The sequence below is a fragment of the Plecotus auritus genome (genome assembly GCF_963455305.1).
Source record: "Plecotus auritus genome assembly, chromosome: 1".
In the NCBI taxonomy this organism is placed as follows: domain Eukaryota; kingdom Metazoa; phylum Chordata; class Mammalia; order Chiroptera; family Vespertilionidae; genus Plecotus; species Plecotus auritus.
In genome coordinates, this window is record NC_137770.1 from 62,803,030 (window position 1) to 62,823,401 (window position 20,372).

The 20,372-nt window shown below is 40.0% G+C and overlaps 1 protein-coding gene across 3 annotated transcripts in view; it reads left to right on the forward strand.

The window, feature by feature from the left end:
- DMXL2 (Dmx like 2) overlaps positions 1-20,372 on the forward strand; it is a gene marked incomplete at its 3' end in the record, with an annotated part of 168,899 nt that overhangs the window by 121,637 nt on the left and 26,890 nt on the right. For all 3 annotated transcript variants that reach the window (XM_080654713.1, XM_080654714.1, XM_080654715.1), the window contains exons 21-27: positions 3,338-3,435; positions 3,857-4,022; positions 6,912-7,176; positions 10,716-11,797; positions 12,202-12,393; positions 13,987-14,063; positions 15,814-15,941. In XM_080654713.1, the coding sequence (XP_080510839.1) occupies positions 3,338-3,435; positions 3,857-4,022; positions 6,912-7,176; positions 10,716-11,797; positions 12,202-12,393; positions 13,987-14,063; positions 15,814-15,941 (2,008 nt within the window). The remainder of the gene's footprint in view (positions 1-3,337; positions 3,436-3,856; positions 4,023-6,911; positions 7,177-10,715; positions 11,798-12,201; positions 12,394-13,986; positions 14,064-15,813; positions 15,942-20,372) is intronic.

Genomic DNA, 20,372 nt, shown 5'->3' on the forward strand with positions numbered 1-20,372 from the left:
AATACTATGGAATAGCAATATTGTCTGCTGTTAAGGTGTGTTCTAATTTAAGAAACTAAAAAATCTAAAATTTAGAAAGTAAAGTTCTTGTCAGTTATATACATTACATAGAAAAATAATTCTTTTTATGTAAAGGATTCTGCATGGCTTGTATAATAAACAGCAAACTTCCTGTTCACACTTAAAACAACATTCAATAAAATGTTTTTATTTGTGTACACTTGAAGGACATATCTATGGCAGCAAATGAAACATGCTGTACATTTTTTAAGACAGGTTTTTGGAACCAGTTTTCTGGTAGAAAAAAATTGTTAAAAATTTTGTTAGTGGAAGCTGCAAGTTCTTTCAGTGTTGCAGAAATTAACTGTTATTGAGCATCTGCTGTTTTTCAGGTTTGGTGCTAGTTGCTTTTCATAAATTATTTCATCATCTCATCAGCCCCAGGCCCATTTTTCACCTGGTGGAACTAAGATTCAGAGAAGCTAGGAAATCAGCCAAACTCCCCATCAATTATAAGTTTCAGAAGTGCCCTTTCTACTCTGTCAGGGTTAGGAAAGTGTAATTCTTATTATTGTTTACTTTCAGGAGTCCATCAAAATTCCGTAAGTACAGTTAATGATACTACATTTGTGAAGTATGAATGTATTTCTCCCAAGAGGAATTTATTTTCTACAATAGTAGTTCTTAAATTTTAGTGTCAATGAATCACCTGACAAGCTTATTTAAAATGCATATCCCCCAACACCCCAGTTCCACTCCCATTTCATTTGGTAGGTCTGTGGCCTCTTACTCTTAATTAGTGTCCTGTGATTCTGGTGTTCATGGTTTTCAGATCACAGTTTTAAGTGTGAGTATAAAAGTGTCATTTTCCTGCTACATGTAAGGCAGCCAGTAAGATATCCGCATTTCTCCTCTCAAAATAGGCACAAATGTCAGAAGGAATTTTTCTCACACCAACCAAGAAATCTAGTTTCTGGTATATAGGAAAACTTAATTGTTATATAAATAACACAGTAAGTATCTGCATGAAAATTTTTATGTCCCAAAGAAAAAGAAGACATATTTTGTCTGAAATGTTTCAGATATTGCCTACAAAAAATCTCTTTAATTTCCTGTCAGTGATGTGTTGTGTTATAATTAAACTAGAGGCCCAGTGCATGAAATTAGTGCACTGGTAGGGTCCCTGGCGGCTTCCATCTGCGGCCTCCCTCCCTTCCCCCTGCCACCCACCTGCCCCTGCCAGGGCCTCTCTGCTTTCCCCCAGCCGGCCCCGCCCCCTGGTTGAACTCCCAGAAGAACTCCCAGTTGAGGGGACAATTTGCATACTACACTTTTATTATATAGGATATTTCTATCTATCATCTATCTATCTATCTATCTATCTATCTATCTATCTATCTATCTCCACAAGTAATGTATTGCTTAAAATTAAATCAGAAAGGATATGTAAATTGTTTTTCCTTGAGATGTGTATTATAAATCCTTAACTGAAGATGAATAAAAATTCTTCTAAAAATTATTAAACATTGGAATACTAAGTTAAGTGATTGAAGGCTGAGAAAATACTAAAAAAGGGGAAGAGAAATAAAAGAATATTGAGAGTAAAGCATTTTTGTGGTGCAGTTTTAGGTGTCTTTCCCCTTTCCCATGCTTTAGTAGCTTCCTGCTTCACTATCAGTCAATGTAAGCTAATAAAACATCCATTGTTTTTTATTATTATGCCTCTCAACTTAGTGATTTGCACAGGTTATCTCAGTATCTTTGAGCAATAAGAGATGGTCTATTTGACATTTTATTCAAAGCAATATAATGATACATAATAATGTTATTTAATTTTTAAACTTACACTGAGTTGCCCTGGCCCATGTGGCTCAGTTGTTGGAGTGTTGTCCCGTGTACCAAAAGGTGGCAGGTTCAATTCCCAGTCAGGGCACATGCCCAGGTTGTGGGTTCTGTCCTGGTCTGAGCCAGTGCTCAAGGCAGCCGGTCAGTGTTTCTCTCTCACATCGATGTTTTCTCTCTTTCTCTCTCTCTAAAATCAATAAACTTAATACCACGTTGATTGGTTCTATATATAATCAGCCACTTCAGTTTTATGGCTCAAAGAGGTTATCACTTATAATATAAGGAGAATTACATGCTCATTAAGACTTTTTCTCATGAAATTTCTGAGTACTAATATTTGTAAGCCCTTCAAAATAACAGACTTTCAACCTTCTGTATTTTAATTACTTGTTAGAGAGAATGTATCAATCCTTCAGAATTGTCATAATTTGATTAAAGAATACTAGTTTTTAAAAAATCAATTAAAAAAAACTGGAACTTTTATTTTTGTCTGTAATTTTATAAATGTGTGTATATATAATTAATATTTATTCACAGATATCTGTATCAGTATTAGTTGAAAGCTTTAAATTGTGAAATCATATATACCATAGAAGTTACCATTTTAACTTTTATAAAACATTAAGAGATGTGATATGTTTGATTTTCAAGAAAAAGTGCCGAAACGGTTTGGCTCAGTGGATAGAGCGTCGGCCTGCGGATTGAAGGGTCCCGGGTTCGATTCCGGTCAAGGGCATGTACCTTGGTTGCGGGCACATCCCCAGTGGGAGGTGTGCAGGAGGCAGCTGATCGATGTTTCTCTCCCATCGATGTTTCTAGCTCTCTATCCCTCTCCCTTCCTCTCTGTAAAATATCAATAAAATATATTTAAAAAAAAAAAAAGAAAAAAGAAAAAGTCACATCTGTTGAATATTCATTCTGCTTTTTTTATTGTTTCCTGTGTTAGACAATTTTATTACTACCAGGGTTCTAATCCCTTTTCTTCCCCTTACTGTGTGACTTTAGGCAATTCACTTAACCTCTCTGTGTCTCATATCTAAAATGGAAATAATAGTACCTCAGAGATTGTGGTGACTCAATAAGATAAGTAAAAGGTGTTTATTTTTATTACTTTTATTATTACTGATATCAAATGGTTGTCCCATCCTATATAATAAAAGGCTAATATGCAAATTGTTCCCATGGGCAGGAGGTTGACCTACTGGGAGTTAGACATGCACTGACCACGAAGGGGTGGCACGGAACAAAGGAAGTCCCCAGCCGGCAGCTGCTAGGGACCCTATCCATGCACGAATTTCATGCACTTGGCCTCTAGTGTATTATAAGGAGCATGTATTATAAGATACTGGAGATTGTAGGATAGAGCCAAGTTTTTTTGTCTCCATAGTTTCTATCAGCCATGAAAATATCAGGGAAGCATTAATTGTTGTTTAATTGGTTATAAATTTTAATTAAATGGTTAATTTAATATAATATTTTATTTACCATTTAGGTTGCCAAAGCTTCTTTTCAAAGGAACAATGATGCCTTGGATGCTGCATTATTCTACCTTGCAATGAAGAAGAAAGCAGTAGTGTGGGGTCTGTTTAGGTAAGTTGTCTCAGCACTTAACATAATTTAGTTGAATGAAGATTGTGCTTTGAATCAGAAACATAATACTTCTGAAAGTATTTAGATATATCAGCTTGATCAAATCAGCTTACTTCTTTGGGCTTTGGTTTCTTTATCTGCAAAAGATGGGTATAAAGAATGGGATGTTGTTTTAAAAAAAGTTGATAAAAGTACTTCGTAAACTAAAAAAATGCTCTTCCTACTTAGGTATACATAGGGTAATTTGAGCTTTCCTTATTAGAAGGAAAGAGAAGCTGATAATAAATACTTATCACAGAAGTTATTGTTCTCTTTTTAGATTGATGTTTGTGGTTTTTATTTTTCATTTTTACACATTCTGTAAAGGATTCAAAATATTTAAAATTGGCTCAACCACTAGTGTTTGTGTTCCGGTTCCCAGGTCACAGCATGAGGAAAAAATGACAATGTTTTTCAGTCACAACTTTAATGAAGATAGATGGCGTAAAGCTGCTTTGAAAAATGCTTTCTCTTTACTTGGAAAACAACGCTTTGAACAGTCTGCTGCTTTTTTCTTGTTAGCTGGTTCATTGAAAGATGCCATAGAGGTATAAATAAGAAAATATGCTATGCAATACTTGCAAGAGATTTAAAACCTGTTAAGGTTGTAGAAGAGATTGTAATTTTTGTCATATGTTTGTAAGGACAGAGAATAACTACAGAAGTTACTGAACTTAAATAGTGGTACTGTGAAAAATAAAATTACAAATAAATTCAAGTGAGAAACACAAATAAAAAATTTTACATAGGGAATATTTCATTTTAAGAATGCATGCATTTCAAATATAAATCTATGAAACATGGCAAAAATGGTTTATGAATATCTTCTTCCTTGCCATCTTGTGATTCTGAACTATTTAAAGTATATAAATAGTCACAGCTTCCTTATCTAGTGTAGAAAGGCAGATACGTCTAAGTTCTTTTTTCTTCTAAATGTAAGTCATAGGTATGGAACCAAAATTGAAATTTGTACTGTTTTGTACTATAACTGTTCTATAGATATTGGAAAAGAAATGAGAATAGGTATAACTTGGAATACTAAGTTAAGTGATTGAAGGCTGATTTCAGAGAGGGAGAGGAGGAGAGAGAGATAGAAACATCAATGATGAGAGAAAAGCATTGATCTGCTGCCTCCTGCATGCCCTACACTAAGGATCAAGCCTGCAACCTGGGCATGTGCCCTGACCGAAAATCGAACCATAACTTCCTGGCTCATAGGTCGATGCTCAACCATTGAGCCATGCCAGCTGGGCAGACTTTGCATTTTTTAATATATAGAACCCTGGCAACTAGTTAAGAGAGTAATTACAGATGTTCCTGTTTATTTATGTTATCTTCCTCTTAGGGTACTTACCATTGTTATGAACAATCCAAATGGATGAAGGAAAAATAGAACTGGAAATAATACATAATAGAAGAAATAGGAAATATCCAACAAAGTGAAAGTACTTCACCATTAGAATTACTCGTATTTTCAAACTTATCTCAGGGTATGATTTTTTAAAAATAAACACTTAGCCCTGGCCAGTGTTGTTAGATGGTTAGAGTGTCAGCCCAAGCACCAAAGGGTCTCAGGTTAGATTCCCGGTCAAGGGCACATACCTGGGTTGCAGGTTTGATACCAGTCTTAGTTGGGGCACGTGCAGAAGGCAACCAGTTATCTCTCTCACATTGATGTTTCTTTCTTTCTCCCCTGTCTCCTCTCTCTTTCTCCCTCTTCCCCACCTTTCTCTTTCTCCCCTCCCTTCCTCCTGTCCACTCTCTCTAAAAAAAAAAATCAATGGAAAAAATATGCTTACAATAAAGAATTATTTAAAAGAAAAGAAAAAATGCTTAAATGTTTATAATTTTTAATGGAAAGTTTAGCCTAGAAGATATTCAGGTAAAGAAGAGACGTGTCAATTGACTCATATTGTCTGAATGACCTCAAAATCTCAAGATGTGTTGTTACATTACAATATAAATAAACACATAGAGAGTAAGATAGGATATGTGGCTTCATTTCATGTATTATTTGCTATATAAATAGAAGGTTCTTTTAAAAATAGTAATAATTATGTTTATACTAGAGTGAACGAAATTTGTGCACTCGGGGGAGGAAGGTGTCTCATCCCAGCCTGTGCCTTCTCACAGTCCAGAAGCCCTTGGGGAATGTTCGACTGAAGGGAGCAGGCCTAAGCTGTCAGTCAGACATCCTTAGCGCTGCCGCGGAGGCGGAAGAAGCTCCCACCACTGCCACTGTGCTCGCCAGCCATGAGCACGGCTTCTGGCTGAGCGGTGCTCTCCCTGTGGGAGTGCACTGACCACCAGGGGACAGCTCCTGAGTTGAGCATCTGCCCCCTGGTGGTCAGTGCATGTCATAGCGACCGGTTGTTCTGCCATCGGGCCGAAACTGGCTCTCTGACATCCCTCGAGGGGTCCTGGATTGCGAGAGGGTACAGGCCAGGCCGAGGGACCCCACCAGTGCACAATCAGGGCCAGGGAGGGATGTGGGAGGTTGGCCAGCCAGAGAGGGACCACGGGAGGGCTCCAGGGTGTGTCCGGCCTGTCTCTCTCAGTCCCAATAAGCCAGACCCCAGCAGCAAGCTAACCTACCAGTCGGAGTATCTGCCCCCTGGTGGTCAGTGCACGTCATAGCGACTGGTCGACTGGTCGACTGTCTGCCCTCTGGTGCTCAGTGCACATCATAGTGAGCGGTTGAGTGGCCTTAGCATATCATTAGCATATTACACTTTGATTGGTTGAATGGAAGACTGGACCACTGAACACTTAGTGAATTAGGCTTTTATTATATAGGATGGAAATACATTTGGAAGTTAAGAGGAACTGATGTGTATAAATTCAAATGTCATAATAGGCATTTAATTTAAAAATGAATGTTACTAATTTAAATTGGTCCAAGTCTAAGGTGATGTTGATATACTTTGTTTTATACTTTTGTGTGTGTGTTGTTTGTTTGTTAATCCTCACCTGAGGATATTTTTTTCCATTGATTTTTATAGAGGGAGCAGGGAGAGACAGGGAGAGGGAAACACAGATGTGAGAGAGACACATTGATTAGTTGTCTCCCATATGTGCCCCAACCGGTGCTGGGGATTGAGTCTACAACCAAGGTACATGCCCTTGACCAGAGTCGAACCTGTAATCCATCAGTCCGTAGGTCAGTGCTCTAACCACTGAGCAACTGGCTAGGGCTGTTTTATGCTTATTTTATAAATAGTTTTTTTTTTAGGCTGGAAGCTACTAAGTTCAGATTTCTTACTCTTCTTGCTATTCTTTAATCTTCTATCAGACAATCATTTAACTGCCCTTCAACCTCAGGTCTCCCTCCTTCCACTGTGAAATATAAGTGGTAGATAATTTAAGGATATTGTTGGGATATTTTATATCTAAATAATTATCATTAAATAAATATTTCTTAATGTTAAAATTTACAGGTGTGTCTTGAAAAAATGGAAGATATTCAACTGGCCATGGTTATTGCCCGTTTATATGAATCTGAATTTGAAACTTCATCCACTTACATATCCATCCTAAATCAGAAGGTTTTAGGTTGCCAAAAGGATGGCTCAGGATTCGATTGCAAAAGATTACATCCTGATCCTTTCCTGCGTAGTCTTGCCTATTGGGTAATGAAAGATTATACCCGAGCCTTGGACACATTATTGGAACAAACACCAAAGGAGGATGATCATCATCAAGGTAGGATGTTTTGTAAGTTTTTCTTTTTCTTTTTAAGAGAAGACAGTTTCTGAGCTAATGTTCACTTAGATCAAAACCAAACCAATAACAACAGAAAACTCATCGTTACCAGATTTACTTTTCAACATTGAGAAATTATCAAAATTTCTTGTGTGCTAAAGGATTAGTCACTTACTCTTTGTAATTGAGTCTATCATCCTAATATATAAAAACCCTGGGTCATACCAACCAGTAATGACTGAGGCTTGACCAACCAGAAGTCAGTACTGTAGTTAGCGCTGGGTTGCCATGGCTTCCGCTGCAGGCACGGTGTCCCAGCACTGACTGCTAAGGGGGCTGTGATTCAGAGCCAGAGAGAGGCCTGAAGAGAGAAGCAGGGACTGATCCGTTGCCTCTGTGGCAGCTTTTGATCAGCACTTGCCTCTCTCTTTCTCTCCCAATCTGGCCAGCAGCTGCGCCTCCATTTCTCTCCAGGCCTTCACCAGGGCTGCTGATTAGTGCTGCCTTTCGGATCAGGCCCCATTGATAGGCCCAGAGACACACTGACTGGCATAGAAACCGACCAATCAGAACCAAATCTGGGTGAAGTGTGAGGAGCCAATGGCTGCCTAGGAGGTGGAGCTTTTGACGCTGACTGGCATAGAAACTGACAAATCAGAACCAAATTGGCCGGCAGAGGAGGGCAGTTGGGGGCAAGATCAGGCCTGCAGGGGACGGCAGTTAGGGGCGATCAGGCAGGCAGAGGGGTTAGGGGCAATCATGCAGGCAGGCAGAGGCAGTTAGGGGTGATCAGGCAGGCAGGCAGGTGAGCGGTTAGGAGCCAACGGTCCCAGATTGTGAGAGGGATGTCCTACTGCTGGTTTAGGCCCGATCCCTGAACCGGCAGTTGGACATCCCCCAAGGGGTCGCCTATTGGAGAGGGTGCAGGCTGGGCTGAGGGAACCCCCCTCCTGCATGAATTTAATGCACTGGGCCTCTAGTGGAATTATGTAGAGACCACAGCCTGAGCACAGGCATTCTCATTGCTATTGGTTTGGTCATCATTTCTAGGCCATTTCAATGAAGGGAGTTAGGAGATTATTTTCCCTAAGAATTCATGAGTTCATACTGAAATTTCAAATTGAAATATGGATTATAGTGTTTTTTCTCCTTGGACTTAAAATTTGTGTCTTATAATGAAAAGCTTGGATTCTCATGGCATTAATATAATTATCTGCTACTTAATATGCATGTTAAGTTTCAGAATGATGATTTAAATATTTTTTCATAATAACATTACTGAGAACAGTTAAAGCTTTTTATTTTTTATTTTTTTTAGTTTTTTTGTTTCTATGATATATACTACTAAGTATGTATAGTTAAATTATTTCTTTTAAAGTCACTTTATAGTTTCTCTCAGTGTGGTTGATGCTACCAACTTGATACCCAAAATCATTTCTCTAGTTTTGTTTTTGTGTGAATTTTTTTAAGAATTGATTTTCATTTAATCTTACTATTAAAAGAGAAATATGTAAATTCACCATCATTTCATGACGCCCACAGCCAATCAGGTGTGAGTATGCAAATTAACCTGACAAAGATGGCGGTAGTCCCACCCCCGGCTGCTCTGGGCCTCTGGGCTGCATGCCTCCTCAGGGCCTCCCTGCTGTGCTCCACACCTGTCAACCGTCCTTGCAGCCTCCCTGTGGCCCAGCCCCCAGCCTCAGAGGCAACCCTCTGGTGCCTGAGGTTCTATCTCCCTCTACCCCACCCCTGCCCCGCTGCTCTGATAAACAAAACTAGCGTTAGAGCAGCCCCGTGGGTGCAGACACACGTGGAGGCTCACTTGGTGCACAGTTAGCACGCCCCGGAAGCCCTGGGCCAGCCAAGGAGCGATGGTGGTGGCTGTGGCGGCAGTGGCAGGCGGCTCAACTTTGTTTTGAATAGATGAAAGAGGCCACCTACACAGTAACCCAAATGATCAGATCTCCCTTCTCCCTATCTTGTCAAATTAAGAGGGGCGGGGCGGCGATGGGCGTGGAGGGAGGGTGGCGGGCAGGAGGCGGAGGGCGGAGGAGGAAGAGGATGAGGAAGGGGACCAGTTGCATCCCACTTTCACAATGGGAAAGTGAAACGCACTAGCACACCCAACCTCTCCAATCCTCCCCGTCTGCCTCGCTCCCCCCACCTTTTCCCCTCCGCACCTCCTCGGGAGTGCCAGCGCTGCATGGAGGAACTCTCTGGAGAAGGAGGGAGAAGAAGAAGCGGTGCTGGAGCACGCAAGGCTTGCCACCGCCGCCGCCGCTGCACAGGCTGCTGAAATGAGCCCACTGCATGCCGGCAGCCAGGGGAAGGAAGGCTTATTCTTGCACGAATCTTCATGCATCGGGCTTCTAGTGTTATATAAAACTAGGGGCCCAGTGCACGAATTCATGCACCTTGAAAGGAACTGTGGGCCGCGAGGCTGCGGTGGACACAGGGGCAGGTCTCGGCCCATCCTCTGCGCCCCCACCTGGCCCCTCCCGCCGCAGCCCCCAGTCCCCTGTCTGCCAGCAGCCCCGCTCCCACCACCGCCGCTCCCATGTGCTAACGGGGCCGGCCCTGCTTGCACCCCCTGACAGTGTGGAGCAGTTGGGGCTGGCGCCAGCAGCGGGTGCAAGAGGCAGCTGCCAGCCCCGATCATCCCTCAGGAGCAGGGGGAGGTGGCGAAGCCCTGAGGGGCGATCAGGTCCAGCACTGGGTGGTGGCAGTGGGTATGAGCGGGGCTGGCACCGGCAGCAGGTGTGATTGGGGCCAGCGCCAGCAGCAGGAGTGATTGCTGGGTAGGACTGCGGCGCATGGGAGCAAAGAATTTTCAGTAACCACCAGAGGCTCACCCCGATGATAGCGATTGGTGCCTCGCCTTGGTCTGGCGCCCCTGTTCACCTGCTCCACCATCCCGCCGTGGCCAATGCCCTCCATGTTCTGTGCTCTGCCACCTTCTACTGATGCCCTCCATGTTCCGCACACACCCCCTGGTGGTCAGCGCAGGTCATAGCGACCAGTTATTCAGTTATTCCGCCATTTGGTCTATTTGGATATTAGCCTTTTATTATATAAAACCAAGGTATTTTTGGATATTAGCCTTTTATTATATAAAACCAAGGTATTTTTAGAGAAATCTAGCTACTGCTTTCCTCTCTACCCTGTTCTTCCCTCCCCTTTTAGGGAACCAATTAAGCAATTTTGTGTGTGTGTTTTCCTTCCGTTTAAAAAATATAAGTGCATGCATGTCTGTGTGTTCATATGGCCTTTCTACTTTCTCACATAAAAAGTAGTTTACAATATATTGCTTTTTGTACCTTCATTTATATAGAATATCCTGGACATAACTCATAGCAACACATAGGGAAATTCTTTTCATTTCAGCTGTGTAGTTTTATTGATTATGTGGATGTACCATAGTTTAACTTATCCTAGGTTAATATTTATTTTGAGGAAATGCTGACATATTTTATTCCTTTTAATATAAATACAGATTAATCTAGTACTTTGTGATTATATCTGCTTGATTTCTATAGTTATCATCAAATCTTGTAATCCAGTGGTGTTTAGTTTCTACAACTACCTTCGAACTCATCCTTTGCTAATTCGAAGAAACCTTGCCTCCCCTGAAGGATCTTTGGCAACCGTAGGTCTCAAAACTGAGAAAAACTTTGTTGATAAAATTAACCTCATAGAAAGAAAATTATTTTTTACCACTGCAAATGCTCATTTTAAAGTTGGATGTCCTGTTTTAGCCTTGGAGGTACTCTCCAAAATTCCCAAAGTTACCAAAATACCTGCTTTACCTACAAAAAAAGATCAACCTGATTTTATTTCTAAGAAAATGATTGATATACCTTCAGAATCAAAAACTCTGAGTGGTGGCAAAAGCAGTTCTGGCATTGATTGGTCAAATGTGACTTCATCACAGTTTGATTGGAGTCAACCAGTAGTAAAAGTTGGTGAGGAACCTCTTACTCTTGATTGGGGTGAAGATCATGACAGTGCCTTAGAAGAAGAGGAAGAAGATACAGTTGGTTTAGTAATGAAAAGTACAGATGTCAGGGGAAAAGATAGACAAGAAGATCAGAAAGCGTCAGACCCTAATATGTTACTGACTCCTCAGGAAGAGGATTGTCCTGAAGGTGATACTGAAGTTGATGTGATTGCTGAACAACTAAAATTCAGAGCTTGTTTAAAGATCCTTATGACTGAACTGAGAACACTGGCTACAGGTTATGAAGTAGATGGAGGAAAACTCAGATTTCAACTCTATAACTGGCTTGAAAAGGAAATTGCTGCCTTGCATGAGATATGTAATCATGAAACAGTTATTAAAGAATATGCCAGTAGAATATATTCTAAAGTAGAAGGTGATCTCCTGGATCAGGAAGAAATGGTAGACAGACCAGATATTGATCCCTATGAGCGTCACCAAATAGAAAGACGAAGATTGCAGGCCAAACGAGAGCATGCTGAAAGACGAAAATTGTGGTTGCAGAAAAACCAAGATCTCCTGAGAGTGTTTCTTAGTTACTGTAGCCTTCATGGGGCCCAAGGTGGTGGTCTGGCCTCAGTAAGGATGGAACTCAAATTTTTGCTACAAGAATCACAGCAGGTATGAACTTTATTTTGTTTTCAATCTTGGTTATTTTAACAATTTCAGTAGTTCTTCCAGTTATAGCCATAAAGCTCCCTTTTCTAGTTAATCTAAATATGTTCAATTCCTCTATAGGAGGCAGATATTTATTATCTACATGGGTCTTTTTAGACTAAAGTTTTGGGAATTAGGAGTGGACTTAAAAGACTTAAATGACATCTATGTCATATTCATCTTTATCTTCTGTATCTAACAAAGTACCTGGTACATAATGTGTGCTCAGTAAATTTTTGTAGACTGGGCAATAGGTACATGCTTATACTTCTTATATTCCAATATTAATCACCAGTATTTTTATCAGGTAACTGTAAATTGTTTTTTTCTCCTCCAACTACTTTGAAAAAATAATCTGTTGCCCACAGGAAACTACAGTGAAGCAGCTCCAGTCTCCACTACCATTACCTACCACCCTACCTCTGCTTTCAGCAAGTATTGCATCAACAAAAACAGTCATAGCTAATCCTGTATTGTACTTAAATAATCACATCCATGATATACTTTATACTATTGCTCAGATGAAAACGCCACCTCATCCCAGTATTGGAGATATGAAGGTAATGTAAATTTTATGATTATTTGATATTGTATACACTGAGAAGGTAAATATGTTATACTTGTCTTACAATTTGAACTTAGAGGAAATATTTTAAAGTGCTCTTATGTGCTACCTATTTACTCCCGATCAGTTCAAGAGACAATAGGGTGGTAAAGGCCTGTGGCAGGGGGCAGGGCCAGAAGGAGTATGTGCCCGCAACCAAGGTACATGCCCTTGACTGGAATTGAACCTGAGATCCTTGAGTCCACAGGCCGACGCTCTATCCACTGAGCCAAGGCAATGAGGGAAAAAGGGAGACATACATAATATTTTCAACAATAAAGATTAAAAAAAAAAAGACTATTTGTCCAGTGAATGTAACTTAAAATTAAGCGTTCTTCTTACTTCTGGAGAAGGTGTCTTCCTTTAAGAAAGGCAAATACTCTTTTGATAATAAAATTAATTCTCTAGATAGTATTCTTGCCACTTAACATTCCTTTAGATCCTCCATTCCCCTTGAATGAACCAACATATTGTGAAAATGCAGGTTCAAAGAGGTATTTTGAGAGAACCATGATTAATCAGAAATAGTCCAAGAGAAAGTATTCTTGTAACTATTTCCCTGATGATTTTGTTTGCTCTGCAGTATTTAGGGGTAATCAGCATTTTGGCAGAGTTATTACCCCAAATTAAACCCATCCCTTGTTTTTAAAAACTTAAAAAAATATATAGATTTTAAGAAACTCTAGGAACTTGGAGGCTCTGGAGAGTTGTCAGACTTCCACTGTGCGAGTCTAAGTGTATCTGTGCTGTGATTTCTCCGGTTCCAGTGGCCAATGCCACTTCAGGTCCCCAACGTTTTTATTTTTTCTTTTGTTTGAAAGGTGTGTTTGATTTCTGGTTGTACGTTCTTCTGAAGGACCCAAGATTTTACTGGTCACGTCAACCTATTAGAGACATCTAATCCATAGCATAAATGAATCCATGTCAGTATTGTAGCAGAGATTACGTAAATTATTTCTTAGGTTAATATGGACATATAGAAATACATGAATACATATAAAGTCTAATTAGTTACAAGAGTATGAAACTATTTCTGAAGTCCCTTCAAAATTTTAAGATTTTATGAGTCTGAAGATGTTATTTCAACATGGCATTTTAGAATGTGGTTTTTATATTATGTTGATAATTTTTAAACTTTCTAAATTATTTGCTTCTGGAAAATCAGCCATTTCACAGAGTAATTGATATATTTTCTAAACATTTAATTCATTCTTATTGATAAGAACAAGTCTTTATTTTCATCAAGGGGAATTTCACAAGGCAAGCTTAAATAAAAGCTCTGAAAAGCCTATACTTATTTTGATTCTGATTTTTTGGCAAATTACATTTTAAGCTAATTGTTAGCAAGCTGAATTAGTTAGCTTTGTTGTGGACATGCATATAAAGTTGGGTGAATCTTATAGAAGTTTTAAAGTACAGTTAGTAGTCTCATATAGGAGGATCTAGTCTTATGATATTGCTAGTTTCCTGGGTATTTTCTGATTTTTAAGATATTACTATTGTGTAGAAATGTTAGTATAAAATGTAATTGTGGCTGTTTTGGTTTTAGGTGCATACACTTCATTCATTAGCAGCATCACTTTCTGCATCAATTTACCAAGCATTATGTGACAGTCATAGCTACAGGTAAAAAAAAAAAATCACTGAAAATAGTATTAATACAGCAAAAATATTAAACTGTTCCAGAATTATATTAAGGTTCTATTTCCTAGGGACTGAAAAATTCTCAATATGACTGCCATGTTTACTCCCATAAACGAGAGAGAATGAAAAAAAACCAAGTATTTGTTTAGCTGTCATTTAGTAACAACAGAGACATATAGAAAATGACAAATAATAATAGAAATTATCATCATCACCGTCTTTTTTTATTTTTTAATTTTTTTAAAATATATTTTTATTGACTTTTTACAGAGAGGAAGGGAGTGGGATAGAGAGTTAGAAACATCGATCAGCTGCATCCTGCACGCCCCCTACTGGGGATGTGCCTGCAACCAAGGTACATGCCCTTGACTGGAATTGAACCTGAGATCCTTGAGTCCACAGGCCGATGCTCTATCCACTGAGCCAAACCGGTTAGCGCATCACCATCTTTTTGTTTCAAGAAGAGAAGTGTTCACTATCCAAAATAATTTATAAAATTAAGTTTTCTAATTTTTTTTCCTTAGGAAATACTTCTTTTAGCATTGGATTAACTTCTATTTATGTAGTTGGTTTTAAAGTACAGAAAGAGGAAATACTTTTGAAATATGAAAAGGTGCATTCCTAACATTGAATTGTTAAAATCAATTTTATTTCCTAATTTACATATAATATGAAAGTCTTTGGAAGTGACATCCATTAGAAATTCTATAATGGTTTGAATTTTTAAAAATGTTCAGTTGCCTTCATCAGTGTGTACTTTGCATTTTAATGACTAGGGCTGTGTAGGTAGTAAGAAATTGAATCACTTGGAAAGGTGACCCAAATATAAATAAATTATATTAATAAATGAACAGCTTGTACTCTACATAGGATTACATTAAATTCATATTAAACAATGTCTAGATTTTTTTTCTTATAAATTCATCAGCCTTTTATGGAAATATTTGATTTGCATTAGGAATTACTCTCTCAAAATGGCCTGTTTGATTTTAGTCTTAGGAGGCCTAAGTATTCTACCAACTTAAAACTATAAATAAGAAAAAAAACATTTATTTAGTTGACTGTGGTCATCTTAATGCTCAAAGGCAATTTGCTTGTTATGAATCCCTGGTTAAAATGGCACCAAATGAAAATTCATGTAAATTTTTTTAAATGTTCTTTTTCTAGTCCTTAAGCTATGATTAACTCTCAAGGGTGTCAGCTTTACTTTTGCTTTTGTATTTTCTTCAACTCTACAAAGATAAGGGAAGTAAATATTTAGGCATATTTTGGCTTTAGAATTAGGTATTTCTAAAATATGATTCTCCAGATTTTAGTTCATATTTTAATTCAGGGTTAAGCTATCACAACCTTGCAGGGCTAAGAAATGAACCACAATAGTACTCTGAAACTTTCTAATATATCCTACTACCAACAGCAGTGTCCTTACCTCAAACTTTTATAAAAATAAAAATGAATGAGTAGAGAAAATATATTAAAGTATTAAGGGACATCTGGAAAAGATTAAATGTCATCTGCCCAACATAGTAAAATTTGGTATTTTGTTAAAAAAAATCAATAAACATTTGTAACTAATTTCAAGAACTTTCTAAAATAAATTCTTACTAGAACAGTGAATGGAGTTTAAGAATTTTTTAATTATAATTATCTAAAATAAATATGTATAAAGTGAAACTGCTTATTACCTCTATTAGGATGATAAATAACTGGACCCTTATGTTTACTTTGGCAGTCAAACAGAAGGAAATCAGTTTACAGGAATGGCGTATCAAGGACTTCTGTTAAGTGATCGTCGAAGACTAAGGACAGAAAGCATTGAAGAGCATGCAACACCAAATTCTTCCCCTGCTCAGTGGCCTGGTGAGAATTTCAGTGTTTTCTTTCTTTTTTTAAAATCTTTTTGGCAATTCTTTTAAAAAAGCTACCAACTGGTTTCCTGAATGTTGTTTATTTGTGTGTGGATTTGGTGGTTTTATGTTTTTGATGATGTTTTTTGCCATGGAGTAAGTACTTAAGTGCTGTAATGTCTAAAGACTTTACAGTACTTAAGTTGAGGCTTCAAATGCAGCCCTGTTGACCAGCATAAAAAAGCAAGTTTTACATCTTTCATAAGGGTGAGCACATTATCTTCCATATCCTTGGAAATTCTGAATTAGAGGCGTAGAGGGCAACAATCACAGAGGTGTTCTCACAGATATATTAGAGAGAATACAGTTGTTCTCAAGTATACAATTATGTATTGGGACAGGAGTGATCATTTTGTAGCACATATGCCATGCTATCTGCCAGTCCTTCTTTTTCTCCAGGTCGCTCTCATTCTCCACATTTCAAACCTTCCCCACTCTCTTAATAGCCTTTCTGGTTTGCCATGTCATTTAATTTTTACTCTATTTGCTTTATAACTCTGAGTTTACATGTTAATGATCATTGTGAAGAGTGGCAGGAGAAAGAGGTGACAAACTCAAAGTGTGTATTTAAAATACATTTTTACATAAGTTTATAGAAACACTATTGTCGTTTTAGCTTTATATTTAAATAATTTCAGATTTTATAAAAAATTGCAAAAATAGTACAAAGGATTTCTCTCTAACCTTCATACAGAATTCCCTAAATGTTAACATTATACCATACTGCTTTATCATTCATTCCTTCTCTTTTTCTCAGTCACTCACTTTGTGTGTATATATATTATATATATTTTTTATGAAATATTTGTAAGTTGCAAATATGATGCCTTTTTAAATTTAAATTTATCAGTCTTTCCTAAAAACAGACATTCTTTTGCATAACCCTAGTGTTACCAGTGAAACAACAAGACCTCAGTTCTTGTCTTCTTGAAGGAAAGATTTCAGTCAAGAGACAAAGTGCAGCAAAGCAAGCAAGAATTTATTGGCCAAAGCAAAAACACATTTAGGACAGTGAGACAAGGAAGGGCATAGAAGAAGCAACAGGAGAGGCTAGGCTGGGCTTCTTTGGCTCACTGGAGACAGGTTCAGGGAGTTAGCCTGGGACGAGCTGCCACTGCCCATTGCTCTCCTAGTTGCAAGTCTCATGGGGACTTTCAGGGAAGAAGGGGAAAGGGAGAGTGCTCCCTGTGGGGAGAGTATGCACTGGGTCCTTTTTCCCAAGGGCATTTATCTCTCTTGCTGGTGGAAATCTTAGGGGAGGTCTCATAGGAGGGTCTTAATAGAATATTCATCAGCTTTTCCAGGTGTGCTCTTTCAGAGTCATGGTCTCCACTGGTTCCAGGGCAGGGGTCATTAGTTAATGTAGCTGGTTCTGAGGCAGCCATAGCTTTATTTGTGTGATTTTGTGCTTTTTGGGGGGCCTGGAGTTGAAATACAACTAGATGTTATCTTTAGGGAGGAAAAGGTCAAGGGCTTCAAACCACATGACCAGTAATATGAAAGATCAGGGGTCCAAACCGCATGACCAGTGATATACTAGGGGAGGAGAGGTCACCCTGGGGGTGAGGTTCTTGTTTTCCCAGTTGTGCCCCTTGCTAGACACCCAGGGTTTTCTGCCCTGGTGAGTTTCTGTACCTGGCTCATCATCCTTGCTCTGCTCATGTCTGTCTAACTGCCTATAACATTTGCACAATTACCAAATTCAGCATCTTAACATTGATGCAATACTATAACCCAGTGGTCGGCAAACTCATTAGTCAACAGAGCCAAATATCAACAGTACAGCGATTGAAATTTCTTTTGAGAGCCAAATTTTTTAAACTTAAACTTCTTCTAATGCCACTTCTTTAAAATAGACTCGCCCAGGCCGTGGTATTTTGTGGAAGAGCCACACTCAAGGGGCCAAAGAGCCGCATGTGGCTCGCAAGCCGTGGTTTGCCGACCACTGCTATAACCTATAGATTTTTTTCACATTTCACTTTTTGTCCCACTAAATGTCCATGTAACATTTTAGTTGTAATTTCCAATGAGTTTCCTCCAATATGGAGTAGTTCCTCATTTTTTCTTTATATGGAGTAGTTCCTCATTTTTTCTTTATATGGAGTAGTTCCTCATTTTTTCTTTGACACTTTTGAAGAGAACTAGTCAATTATCTTTTTAGAATGCTCCTCAATTTTAAAAAATATTTTCTTAATATTAGATTCATGTTTTGTAATTTTGGCAGGGATACCACAAAAGAGATATTGTGCCTTTCTCAGTGCAAAATATTAAGGAGTATACAATGCCAGTAGGTCCCATTACTGGGATTACTGCCCTTGATCTCTTGGTGAGGTGGCTTCTTCAAGATTTCTTTTTTGTTAAGTTATTTTTTTCCCCTTTGCAGTGAATAAGTATCTTTTGAAGAGACAGTTTAAGACTGTAAAATATCATACTTTTACCCACTCATTCTAGCATTTAGTGATGATTTTTGGCTGAATCAGATATTGCTGTGGGGTTACAAGATGGTGATTTTATAATTCTGTCATTCCTTCTACTTGAAATTATACTGAAATGGTTTGGTAAGAAGAACTTTCCCTTCTACCCTTTTAAGTTATTTATTTGCTCATTTCTTATACCAGTATAGAATAATGGAATCTTATTTTGTTTTATAGGTTATAAGCCATTCCTATCATTATTTTGTTGCTCAAATTATGGAAATACTAGTGGCCCAGTGCACGAAATTTGTGCACTTGTGGGGGAGGAGTTCCTCAGCCTGGCCTGCTCCCTCTCGCAGTCCGGGAGCCCTGGGGGGATGTCCGACTGACGGCTTAGTGGGCCTAAGCCGTCAGTCAGACATCCTTAACATTGCCATGGGAGTGGGAGAGGCTCCCACCACTGCCGCTGTGCTTGCCAGCTTCAGGCTGAGCGGCACTCCCCCTGTGGGAGCACACTGACCACCAGGGGGCAGCTCCTGCATTGAGTGTCTGCCCCCTGGTGGTCAGTGCGCATCATAGTGACCGGTCATTTCATCATTCAGTCATTTGCATATTAGCCTTTTATTATGTAGGATATGCTGTAGATGAGGCCCCCTAGAATGATAAGAAATGCAAAAAATTCACTGTTAACTCATTCTCGAATTGCCCCCACTTAAAATCAAATTGCCCCCCTACCCCCCGGGGCATATGCTGCACCTTGGGAACCACTGGGCTTGATACTTTTCCTCTTTGAGCTTCATTTCTGAATACATACGCATATACCATGGGAATTGTAATTTCTTCTCCACCTACCTCACTGGGTTGACATGAGGAGGTTCTGAGCTAATAAACCTAGAAATGTTTCAGCAAGTAAGTGATGTCTAAACGGAAAGGGATTGTTATTTTTAAGCCCACAGGTACCCTCGCAGGTAGCAGGTGCTGATTAGGGGAGGAGGGCATGATTGTTTCCTGGGACTGTAGCTATGGAAGCTTTGCAGAGGGTTACGCAGGCATTGGAGGGGCTGGCTCTGGCCAACAGCCCTGTAGCAGTGGTCATTCCTGGAGGCACTGGCGGGGGGCAGGGCATTAGGGGGGGCGCTAAGGGGGCAATGAGGTCAGAGGGGGAGTAACTGTCAAACCTTCCTGCTTGGCGTCATTCTTTAAATTATATGTGGCTGTTTTGCAGCTGTACCTGCTCAGGGCAGGGCTCCAATCTCCTGGAGCGGGGTGGGGGCTGGGCCAGGGCAGAGCCAGGTGGGCTAGGAGGGTGGGTTTAGCCATGCCCCCAGTGAGGTTCAGTGTGCTTCTCCTGTCGGGGGTTGGGGGAAGGGTCTGACCCTGGGGGGCTGCTCAGGCCTGCCTCCACCCGGGTCTGGAGTTGTAAGGAGGAGAGGCATGCCTGGCCCCAGTGGAGGGGGCCCTGGCAGCAGCAGGCCGTGGGCACTGGGTGCCTCGGGGGTGCTGACAGGTAGTCGCCAGTGTGCTATTGTTGTGGGTGCCCCTGGCAGGGGTGGCAGGGGAAGAGATCGGGATTCAGAAGTGTGGGCTGCAGCTGCCCCCGAGGCTGGGTCTTCTCCCCATCTGGTCAGCCTCCCTGTCCCTCCGGGAGTGTGGGGGCTGGAGTAGGGTGTCTGTCCGTCCCCGTGGGGTGTGGGGTGCGGAGTGCGGGGGCTGGGGTAGGGTGTCTGTGCAGGGGGATTGGAAGAGCTCCCTGTGGCCGCTTCCTCTTCCTTCTTTGCAGTCCGGGCTTCTGTGAGGCACTCTCCTCAGACCCCTGGGAACTTGGCTCCGGCCGCCCACCCGCTGCTGCATGCACAGCCTCCTGCTGGTCTGTCAATATGCAAATTACTGGGACACTGTAACGGACAATTAGCATATTACCTCTTTATATGTATAGATGTATTTCATATAATATAGTTCTATAATTATAG